The sequence below is a fragment of the Perissodus microlepis genome, chromosome 18 (assembly GCF_051167445.1).
Source record: "Perissodus microlepis isolate ML-2025 ecotype Zambia chromosome 18, ASM5116744v1, whole genome shotgun sequence".
Taxonomy (NCBI): domain Eukaryota; kingdom Metazoa; phylum Chordata; class Actinopteri; order Cichliformes; family Cichlidae; genus Perissodus; species Perissodus microlepis.
The window spans coordinates 22605112-22616524 of NC_140478.1; the positions used below are offsets into that span (position 1 = coordinate 22605112).

The 11413-nt window shown below is 44.8% G+C and overlaps 1 protein-coding gene across 2 annotated transcripts in view; it reads right to left on the reverse strand.

Moving 5' to 3' along the window:
• The window catches only part of skila (SKI-like proto-oncogene a), a 35804-nt gene extending 28170 nt beyond the window's left edge, over nt 1-7634 (reverse strand). Inside the window, exons 1-2 of one of the 2 annotated variants that reach the window (XM_084911801.1) lie at nt 7357-7634; nt 3802-5082 (exon numbers count right to left, since the gene is read on the reverse strand). In XM_084911801.1, coding sequence (XP_084767927.1) covers nt 3802-4932 — 1131 coding nt within the window. In that variant the 5' untranslated portion in view covers nt 4933-5082; nt 7357-7634. Of the gene's footprint in view, nt 1-3801; nt 5083-7302 lie in introns of both variants that reach the window. The other variant, XM_084911802.1, reaches the window with a different exon arrangement.
• Between the last annotated feature and the right edge of the window lie 3779 nt (nt 7635-11413).

An 11413-nucleotide genomic window follows, 5' to 3' on the forward strand; every position in this document is an offset into this window, starting at 1 on the left:
GGGCCAGGGAGGGGGCATTGACTGTTTACAGATACATGTGAGAACGTCTGAGTTGGGAGAAAGGGGGTAATGGTGAGCAATGGGTGGCAGCGTGAAGACCAGACTGTGGGTCTGAGGGCAGGAATCCAAGAGAAGGCAGGCAGTTTGAATGTCGAGGGGAGGTAGATGAAGAAGGCAGGCGCAGCGAACGATTAGCATGCTCGCCAAAATCCAATTAGATACCGCCCAAGAGAAAGACTGACAAGCAGACAGACAAACAGCCCAGGAGACAGCCAGAGACAGCAGCTGCACCGGTCTGCGGTAATGAAGTCACTGGTTTCCAAATAGCAAATAGAGGAAGCCAGAAAGATGCAGCTGTCTGCCGTCTGTGCCGCAGCCACTGTGTCAACCCGGCCAGGGAGACAGACAGAGGAAGGCTGTTCTCTCCGTCTGACACTTCTGACTCGGGGCCAGCGCAACGCTACAAACAAGGCTGAGGCAAAAAAAGAAAAGCAGCAAACTGCTACACCCACCATGTTGGGGCTGCTTATTAGAGTTAGGAAACAAGCCCAAAATATCAAATCTGATTGTTTCGGCTCTTTCCTCTCTCGCTTATAGTGTAAAAAACCTTTTTAGTAGCATGAGCTTATTTACACAATACATTTGAAAATGGCTTTAAAAATATGAGGAACCATTTTCAGTCTAAAGAATGAGCGTCTGTAACAAACCCTGAGGTCAAAATGAAATCATTGTCTGTCGAATACTAAAGTGACTCCGGTGATAAGGTTTCAGCTTGTTGCTGTGTGCGTTGGTTGTGTCTAGTAAACTGTTTACACAGCAGGGATCAGTAGACAGGCTAGCACTGCCTCCAGGCACAAAGCGCCTTTATGGAGCGCAGGTCCTGGAGTTTTTAACTGCACCTTTTTAAGCCAAACAGTCCGAGCAGGATTTGGGACTGGGAGGGGGGGGGGGAATTCCAGAAAGCTCCCCTCTTGTTTTCTATGAGGTCCCAGAAATCTCTGTTAAAACTGCTTGTAAATGTGCACATTGACACTGTGTGTAAATAAGGGACATTGGGTAACGGTATACATTTGGGGTTAGACCAACACGCATGAAGGCGAGCCATCTTTCTAAAAAGAATACGCAACTATGAGCTTGCCTGCCTGGCCGTCCACCAACATCCACTGGGATGTGGAAACTATGAGTCACGCAGCCAGTGCGGTGGAGGCGGCTGGACACAGAGAGTCTGGAGGATGTTCAGGGTGAGAGACACGTCCGTCTGTTTCACTTCCTGTTCAGTTAACGCACACTTTCATTACAGGAATACACAAACAGAGAGTGGCTGAACGTGAAGGGAGAGCCCCTGTGTCCTGACTTCAGTACGAGGTCATCGTGTTCCTCCGGTCACTGACCTTTCACACACTCGTAAATCTGTTCAGGAGGGAGGGGTGTGAAGTTTATACTGGCATCCTCTATCAAGTCACCTGCTTCCTGGACACTCTCATGCAAACATCTTTCCAGGAATTTTAGCCATTTGTGACTTTGTCTGTCTCTGTCAACACCAGCATAACTGTTACTGTTGTAGCATAACTGTTACTGTTGTAGCATAACTGTTACATAAAATTTCACCACTGCTGTTAACCCTGCAAAAACCATTTCCACTGAAACCAAAACACCACAAACACCAGAACATGGTGTTTGTGGGGTTTTAACTAGAAGAAGAAAATGAGAGAAAAAAAAAAAAAACTTTGACTGAGAAAAAAATAAATTTAAAAAATCATCACCTCACAGAGGAGACAGCACCTGAAACTGTGGTGAGACACATGCTCCAGAGGGCCTGGCAATGTGTGAGTGTGTGAGACAGAGAAACAAAGATGTGTCATACTGGCCTACACACACACACACACACAGGGGCAATGTGTCTCACACATAAACACACACACCACCGACACTGCGGGACTCATCAGCCCCCTCGACAGTAGGTACATGGTGCAGTAGTTTGTGCGCTAGTTTCCCTCTGAGCTACAAAAATGTCTCTGGCTTTCAGAAAGAACGTCTGTGGCTTCCCACATGCATACCGGCTGGGAAGAAGCGAGACAGGAATGTGGTCAGGACGCTGGGCGAGACGGTAGATGCTATTTCCGATGAATTCGCAAAAGGCAAATAATTCCTCTGTCTCGCACACATAAGTTGTGTGTCTTGAGCCGTACAAACCTCACACTCTGCACAAACTCTGCTCAGTCTTGCATGCAACCAGCTGCCAAGTAGTGACATATAAATCCTGACAATGACAGCCAACTTCACCAAAAACATGCATATAGATTTGCGTGTGAGCTAACCAGCCATTCACCCAGAATACAGTGCAAACCGGGGTAGTCCGCTGTGGTCACAGAGAGGTCATGAGACGACATAAACCAGTTAATAGCAGTGAAACGAGCTGGAGTTTCTCCCCCTCCTCCTCTTCTAAACACTGACCTTTCAATAGGATCGCTGCCCTTGTGGCTTCTATATTGCACTGGCATGATTTTTTTTTTCTACACAGCAACTTAAAAAAAATACATAGGAGCAGTAAAACAAATTAAAAAAAAAAAAATCACAATCAAATCAAATATAAACCCATTCCAATGTGCTGGGAGTGACTAAATAAAGCTAAACGGTCTGCTGAAAGTTAAAATAAGACAAATTTCTTTCAATAAATGTTGCCAATCAAAACTATAACTGAAACTAAGCTTCAATTAACTGCACAGCCCTGCTTAACATCGGTTTATGTTCCACTACTGAAAGTGTGGCTTTCAGTACATGTAGACTGTTCCAACATTCATTTTTTTAAACCAGCCAAAAGGCTCCTAAGCAGTGAACGGCACGAGATTTCCTTTCCATCAGCCATTATCTCAGACTGTGCTGAAAGGAGATGAAGTAAACCTGGGTAAACTGGCCAGTTATTAGTCAGTAAAAAGGGACCAGCTTATTTCCTTTTTAACTCTGTTTAGCTACAGTTAGTTTCCAGTGTGGGCTTCCCTGTTTCAGTTTAGTTTTTAATAGTTGAAAATGTTAGGTTTCAGTATAGATTTTATTCATTTTACTAGTTAGGTTTATAAAATGGAGGGCTTTTGCCATGGGCATCTCTCTCAGAAGTACAGATTAGATATTACAATATGAATAAAGCGCTTTTTGAAGGCAGCTGACTCGGTCCCATAGACATGTACCCTCATACAGGTAGGTTCCGATACCAAATTTGACTAAACAATCATTCAAACTAAACATTTCCTCTACAGTTAGTTGTAAGTGCAATATTGTGTCACTTAGTTTTCTTTCTTTTCCCTTTAAAAGTCTTTGTTGGCTATAATAACCTTGGTGCTGACAGATAACTCCAGTACCGGAGTTTCAGGGTTGCTTCCTGAACCTCGCATATTGGCCTTTTGTTCAGTCACATTCCCACCGACCTCCAGGTGACCCGGGGGGACAAATGATGCACTTCCCCTTCAGCTGTGGCCAGCTGGCCTAACTTCGTCTGATCAGACCTGGCCAGGCAGATGTCACCACCTGTCCCAGGCCTCAGACACACACACACACACACACACACACTAGGTCAACACTGGTTTAAGAAAACACCAGCCATTTTATTCAAATGAGCCCAACACACAAAACACAAGTCTGGAAGAGGGCAGGACAGAGGACGTGTCAGCTAGACAAACAAATATGGAGACTTTAATTCAACAGAAAAGCTTTCACCGGTCAAACAGCAGAATGGTGATGAATGAGGATTTATAGCAAGCAAAGACACACTCAGCTTACACAGGTATCACTAACAGGTGCACTTACTTTGTCTAGCGACCTCTTGAGCTGATAGTGGAACTTCTCTTTGACCTCGTCCAGCAGCTGCTTGAGTCTGGGCTCCTCCGGGGTCCCCTGGTACTTTCTGGCAAGCTGCAGGTAGCAGGGCCACTTGGCTGAGTCAAAGCCCCAGTGGCAGGTCCTCTTATCGGGTGACTTGTGCGAATGCATGACAAACTTCTGCGGTGAAAAGAGCAACTGGCACTCCACACACTGGATGCAGGGCACCTCGGGCTGAGTGTAGAACTGGGGCACAAAGAGACCCTGGCACTTCCCCAGACACTGGTGCTCCACCTGGAAGCTGGCTTCACTCTCCTTCAGGAGGCCCTGGGCTGACAGCTTACCGCTGGGGTCAGCAGGCAGGGCTGCACCAGGACGCAGCAGAGCGTTGCAGAGCCGCTGTGCATCCGTCAGTGTAATGAGGCCACAGGAAGGCGCGTTGAACGGCAGAATGCCCAGCACCTTTAGGATGTGCAGCTGCTCGGCGTCACAGCGAGAGCAGTAGACGTACAGCTCGTCGCACACGGTGTTGATCTGCTGCAGTGAGAAGTCGCGGAGCACGGAGTTGAGCACCTGGGGCAGGCAGAGCCGCTTCTCACCCCCAACAACGAAGCAGGAGATGGACTCTCCCTCCAGCAGGGAGTGGGTGAGTTCAGTAGAGCTGTCGCAAGGAACCAGCAAAGGGCCCCCTCCCAAAACAGGAGGGGAGGGCAGGGGGGGCATGCCGGCCTGGGAATGCTCGTGGCCCGTGCGCGCAGAGAAAGCGGCCGGGCCCCCGAGGGAGCTCTGACTGCTGAGGGTGAACTGGGCCAGTGTGTGTTTAAGCCCAGGGCTCAGGTCCAGGGCTTTAGTAGAGCCCATAATGTGCAGTTCAGCCCGGCCTTCCATGTCCATGTCACAGTCGGGGAGTGGGTCCTCAGTCTGCTCCCTCTTCACCTTGGGAGTTTTGGGGAGGGGGGGCAGGGAGTCCAAGCTGCGACGCTTCAGGTTGATCTCCGCCATCATGCGCTTCTTGATGGGCGCGTCTTCCAGCCGCTCTCTGTACAGCCGTTTCATGTTGCCCTTGAATGAGGTCAAGTCTTTGAAAGGGGTTTTCAGGCTGGTCTGGGTGCTGGCCATATCTAAGCACAGGGTTATTGTCGTTTCTGCGAGCTGACCAAGTTCTCGTATTCCTCTGGGTCTCTTTTCCTCCTTAACTCTTCTCAAATCTTCTGGCGATGAGACACATGCATGATTGTTACTGAAGATTTCTATCGTCTGATCTGTTCCCTGAGCATGAAAACACAAGGAAAAAAATAGAAATAAAAAATTAATCATAGTCTTTTCTACCTTTCCTGTAGACAGATGAACAAACTGAAAAAATATCTGGAGCATTAAAGGTTTTATGGTGTCCCTGCGGGGTTGTTGAACAAGTCATCGGCTGTCAGTTTGGCCCGCTATACCAAATGGCCATTACCATACTTCACACAAACACGGGGGTTTTCTTCTTGGCTCTTGTAATTGAACCCCAGAGGAAGAAATTTACATCCACCAAAGGTTCAAACGACAAAACTTTTCAGCGCTGAGTGAGAATTTTAACAAGCCAAACCAGTTGACCACACAAGACAAACAGAAATCCTCCTCCACCACCACAACACCCTACCTTTACCCCCCCCCCCCCCCCCGTCATTACATTGTTAATGAGCGGCTGATCCACAATGCTCAAAAACATTTCACTTTGCAAATGAAAGTGCCCTTCCCAGCCATATTGTACGCTCCCGTAGGTGTGCTTACCCCACGCTGACCCCATCAACTCCGTGAAAAACAACTGATAAAAGCGTTAACAGCAGTCATCCCCTTCCCTCAATCCTCTCACAGCTTGACATTCAGCACTGTGGAAACCGATGCCCCCCCCCCCAATCTCTCTCTCTCTCCCTCCGTCTCCCTTTTTTGTTTTTAACTCTCGGATTTTACTAATAAGGTAAACACCGAGCGGCTTTATCGAATTTAAAACGCCTTGTAGTTGGTAATGGCTGCATTATGGTGCTGCAATATGACAGCAAGAGACAGCAGATTCCATGCACTTCGGCTCTGATGATACGCTTTCTGGTGTGGTAACGAAATGCTTTTTCTCTATATATACACGCATAGAGAGAGAGACACACACACACGCCAAACGGAAATTTTGGCTTGTCAAAAAGGTAAACAGGCAGACTCGGTTAATTAACCACAAGACATGGTTTTGCATGCTTCTGCAAATTTTAGCATCCCGATGTTTTCTCTTTTTTTCCACTGACTGACGAGAAGAAGAAAAAAAGCTGTCGCGGTGCAAAACCTCTGAAACGGGTGGATGTTTGTGGGCGTAATAATGGCAAATACCACCGTGGGCCAATTGGCAAAACAGCCATAAACACGGCAAAATTCAAATCAGTGGCTGACATAAAGGAGCGTTTGCCCCGGTTTTTCTCGTGTTTTTTTTTTTTTTAAACAAATCTATCTCGGTTTACTTCCCCCAAGACACACACCGTCTTTTCTCGTGCAGCCTCTTGCCCGAGCTGGACTTATGTCTTCACGTCACCCGCACTACTTCTTAGTACCCTTTTTTTTGGTGCAAGGACACCGCGTATAACGCCAACTATCCCCCTCCTCCTCCTCCAGTCTGCAGCCTCTACCTCGCCTCCTCTGCTGGCTCGGCACTGGTATGCAGACAGTGCTGATAATGACATTCACTGTCTGCGATACAGTCTGCTGTGGTGTGGTGAAGGCACCGCGGTTGGGCATTTCTGCGCACACGCCGATTTTGGTGAGGGCACGGGTTTAAACCCGTGGCAATCTCCCCTCTCCAATCCCCTCCAAACACAGGTAGAGCACTTGTCACTAAGGGTCAAAACACTTGCAATAAGCGTTTAATATTAAAAATATGAGATCTAGATTATTTAAAACAAGAATATGTTCTGAGTGTAAAAAATGTGCGCATTTGACTGGAAACCCGCTGAGAAGCAGCTCTCGAGTCCTTTAACACTAAATCATCATAGCGCTAGCTAGCCCGACCACCCCAGTCAGCCTTGCTCCGATACAGCCGCTCGTATAGCAGTCTGAACAGCTCAGAGGGCTGTGAAGCAGGCTAACCCAGCTCCCCTGAGTACAGACTGGCTCACTTTTGCCCAGTTCCCTCCCCCAGCAGCAATAACAACCAGAGTAAAGCAGGCAGAACAGACTTCAGCGCTCATATACATTGTAAGCATTGACCGCGACCGTTGGGGGGATAAACAGCCACCATATTAAGGCAGGCTAACCCCGCGCAGAGACTAATAAAGCAGGCTTACCGAGAGCACGGAAAGCGTTAACATCACGACTGGCTAACCCCAGATAGACACCGATACGGCAGGCTAAAGCAGATTAGCTTCGCCCCCCTTCACTCCGCTACTCACTGTCGGCCAAACGCAGGAATTCAACCATAACCGTTAATCACCGGCTCGGATTCGCTACTAACAAACCAACCTCCCGTACCTCCTTAACGAGCCCGTTTAACCGGCTCCGTCCTTTGAAACGGCGAGCACTTGCCTGGACGCTGTGTATCGGCCGTCCTCACTCTCCCGGGGTCCTCTCAGTACTGGAAAAGCCTGGCGGAGCGTCAACAAGATGCAGCTAGAGGCTCCACTACAGCGCCGTAACGTCACGCTGCACACGGCCGAGAGGCGGAGACGTCATCCGGCTGACGGAAACTATGCGGGGGTGTCTCTAGCCTGTCTCTCCTCCTGTCTGTCGGCTCGCGTGTCTGTCTGTCTCACACAGTCTGTGAGGTTTGTTTCCTTCAGGAGCAGGTAACGCTGCAGAGGCGGCCCCAGCTTTTTAAACGGGGGGCGTAGGAGCCGGCGGGGGGAGGGGGGTGGTACAGGAAATCTAAACAACTTGAAAAACACCCCCCATACAGATGTGTTAAATACATCCTTTTGTTAAAGAATTATAACAGGTCTGTTCAGTGTATTAAAAAAAGGAAAAAAGAAAGAAAAACATGTACAACTGTTTTACAAAGTGACTAAACAAGTATTTAGACTGTGAGGTCATATCAGAAATGGCACTAATCTTAACTCCATGTTATCGCCATGTGTAATTTATTTATATTTTTAATTGTTTTTCCAAGTCTTCCTGACATGGGGCAGTTTTCCAATTTCACTGTACTATTGTACTATGTATGACTGTGCAATGACAATAAAGAGTTATCTCATCTTACGTAAAGCAAGTGCACTTATTTTCAGAATCATATACGTTATTATATTGAATCATCTATATTAATTAATTAATGCACATTTCACTTTATTGCTGCAGCTTGAGATCATCTTAATAACTAATGTATTATTATGTATTATTATTAATATTAATAACAATAATAGAGCTCAATGGAGCAGCTCTATGGCCTGATACAGATGTAATACATATAAGGCAAGGCTGTACAAGAGTTTAAGCATCCTTTTGTACTGAATAACTTGAATAACTGTGGTGAGCATTTATACCCTCTGAGTTATTTATTGTATAATTTAAAATGATCCAAAGCCATCAATGAAGTAGCTATCGTTGACTATAAATACCTCATAAATAACCCTAACCCTAACCCTAACCTCAGTCTTTTAAATGCCTAAAATATAATGCCATTATTTTGAAAAGGAAGAAAATGTTACACACTAAATAAGAGAAATTATTTTAATCCATATTTCTTTATTGTATTTTACTATAAGCCTTATTATAACTATTTGAAAGGGTATGGGAAACTTTTTTTTAAAGGAAACTGGAGTTTATATATCTTGATGCATTCTCAATCATCCAGGTAAGTAAATCTCCAAAGGCTGATTTTGTTCATCTGGACGTGAAAACGCTACTTCCAGATGAACAGAGTCAACCTTTGGAGATGGAGTTTATATATTTTTTTAAAGGATCAGCTTTATTTGTTATATAATGTAAGCCATGCTGCCATGCTAGTTTGTTATTTCTTCAGAAATTACGCAGGGTTTTCTTTTATTTATTTATTTTTTCTTGAATTATATTGATTGCCATGTTTGGATTTAAAGGAAGATTTTTTTTTCTGCAGTTCCCTGGTTTGACTTACATATATTGCACCAAGTAGACTGAAAGCATAGCCTGTATATAAATGATGGACATAGTCACTCTGCTGCCTCTCACTATTTGGGGAAATTTCATTATGAGTTTATGAGTTCAGTATTTTCATCACCACCTTGTTCCTTTGAAATTAGATGTGGTGAGAGAGGGGTAGATGCAACTGTGAAACCACCCCCTCGTTTGCTAATTAGCATATCCTCAACAATCATACTTACAATTCAAAATAAGGATGACCAGTCTACAACAGTTCAGAGCAAAAAGACCTGAGGACAATTTTCACATAGACTTCTATATAATTGGAACTTGGGATCATTACCTGCTAGCTATAACGCTACAATCATGTTTCATACTATGTATGAGCTGATCTGTGCTGGACTACTATGTAAAACCAAAAACTTGGTGACAGTTGGAAGCAAAAAGCACTGTAGCCAGGCTGACAAACAGTCAGAGCTCTGTTGAGCCAACCATCCCTTTAACGTTAACTAGTAATGACTTCATGAACTTCTTCACAAATAAAATTTTTATCATTAGAGAAAAAATTACCAGTAATCATCCCACAGATGTAATATTATCTACAGCTACTCTTAGTACCATTGATGTTAAGTTAGACTCTTTTTCTCCAATTGATCTTTCTGAGTTAACTTCAATAATTACTTCCTCCAAACCATCAACGTGTCTTTTAGACCCCATTCCTACAAAACTGCTCAAAGAAGTCCTGCCATTAATTAATTCTTCGATCTTAAATATGATCAACCTATCTCTAATAATCGGCTATGTACCACAGGCCTTCAAGCTGGCTGTAGTTAAACCTTTACTCAAAAAGCCATCTCTAGACCCAGCAGTCTTAGCTAATTATAGGCCAATCTCCAACCTTCCTTTCATATCAAAAATCCTTGAAAGAGTAGTTGTCAAACAGCTAACAGATCATCTGCAGAGGAATGGTTTATTTGAAGAGTTTCAGTCAGGTTTTAGAGCTCATCACAGCACAGAAACAGCTTTAGTGAAGGTTACAAATGATCTTCTTATGGCCTCTGACAGTGGACTCATCTCTGTGCTTGTCCTGCTAGACCTCAGTGCAGCATTCGATACTGTTGACCATAATATCCTATTAGAGCGATTAGAACATGCTGTAGGTATTACAGGTACTGCACTGCAGTGGTTTGTATCATATCTATCTAATAGACTCCAATTTGTGCATGTAAATGGAGAGTCCTCTTCACACACTGAGGTTAATTATGGAGTTCCACAGGGTTCAGTGCTAGGACCAATTCTGTTTACATTATACATGCTTCCCTTAGGCAGCATCATTAGAAGACATAGCATACATTTTCACTGCTATGCAGATGACACCCAGCTCTATCTGTCCATGAAGCCAGATAACACACACCAATTAGTTAAAATGCAGGAATGTCTTAAAGACATAAAGACCTGGATGGCCGCTAACTTTCTGCTTCTTAATTCAGATAAAACTGAGGTTATTGTACTCGGCCCTGAAAATCTTAGAAATATGGTATCTAACCAGATTCTTACTCTGGATGGCATTACCTTGGCCTCCAGTAACGCTGTGAGGAATCTTGGAGTCATTTTTGACCAGGACATGTCCTTCAAAGCACATATTAAACAAATATGTAAGACTGCTTTCTTCCATTTGCGCAACATCTCTAAAATTAGAAATATCCTGTCTCAGAGTGACGCTGAAAAACTAGTTCATGCATTTATTACTTCCAGGCTGGACTACTGTAATTCATTATTATCAGGATGTCCAAAAAACTCACTGAAAAGCCTTCAGCTAATCCAAAATGCTGCAGCAAGAGTACTGACAGGGACTAGAAGGAGAGAGCATATTTCTCCTGTTTTGGCTTCCCTTCATTGGCTTCCTGTTAAATCCAGAATTGAATTCAAAATCCTGCTCCTCACATACAAGGTCTTAAATAATCAGGCCCCATCTTATCTTAATGACCTTGTAGTACCATATCACCCTATTAGAGCACTTCGCTCTCGCTCTGCAGGCCTACTTGTTGTTCCTAGAGTATTTAAAAGTAGAATGGGAGGCAGAGCCTTCAGTTTTCAGGCCCCTCTTCTGTGGAACCAGCTTCCAGTTTGGATTCGGGAGACAGAAACTATCTCTACTTTTAAGATTAGGCTTAAAACTTTCCTTTTTGCTAAAGCATATAGTTAGGGCTGGACCAGGTGACCCTGAATCCTCCCTTAGTTATGCTGCAATAGACGTAGGCTGCCGGGGGATTCCCATGATGCATTGAGTTTTTCCTTTCCAGTCACCTTTCTCACTCACTATGTATTAATAGACCTCTCTGCATTGAATCATATCTGTTATTAACCTCTGTCTCTCTTCCACAGCATGTCTTTTATCCTGTCTTCCTTCTCTCACCCCAACCGGTCGCAGCAGATGGCCGCCCCTCCCTGAGCCTGGTTCTGCCGGAGGTTTCTTCCTGTTAAAAGGGAGTTTTTCCTTCCCACTGTCGCCAAAGTGCTTGCTCATAGGGGG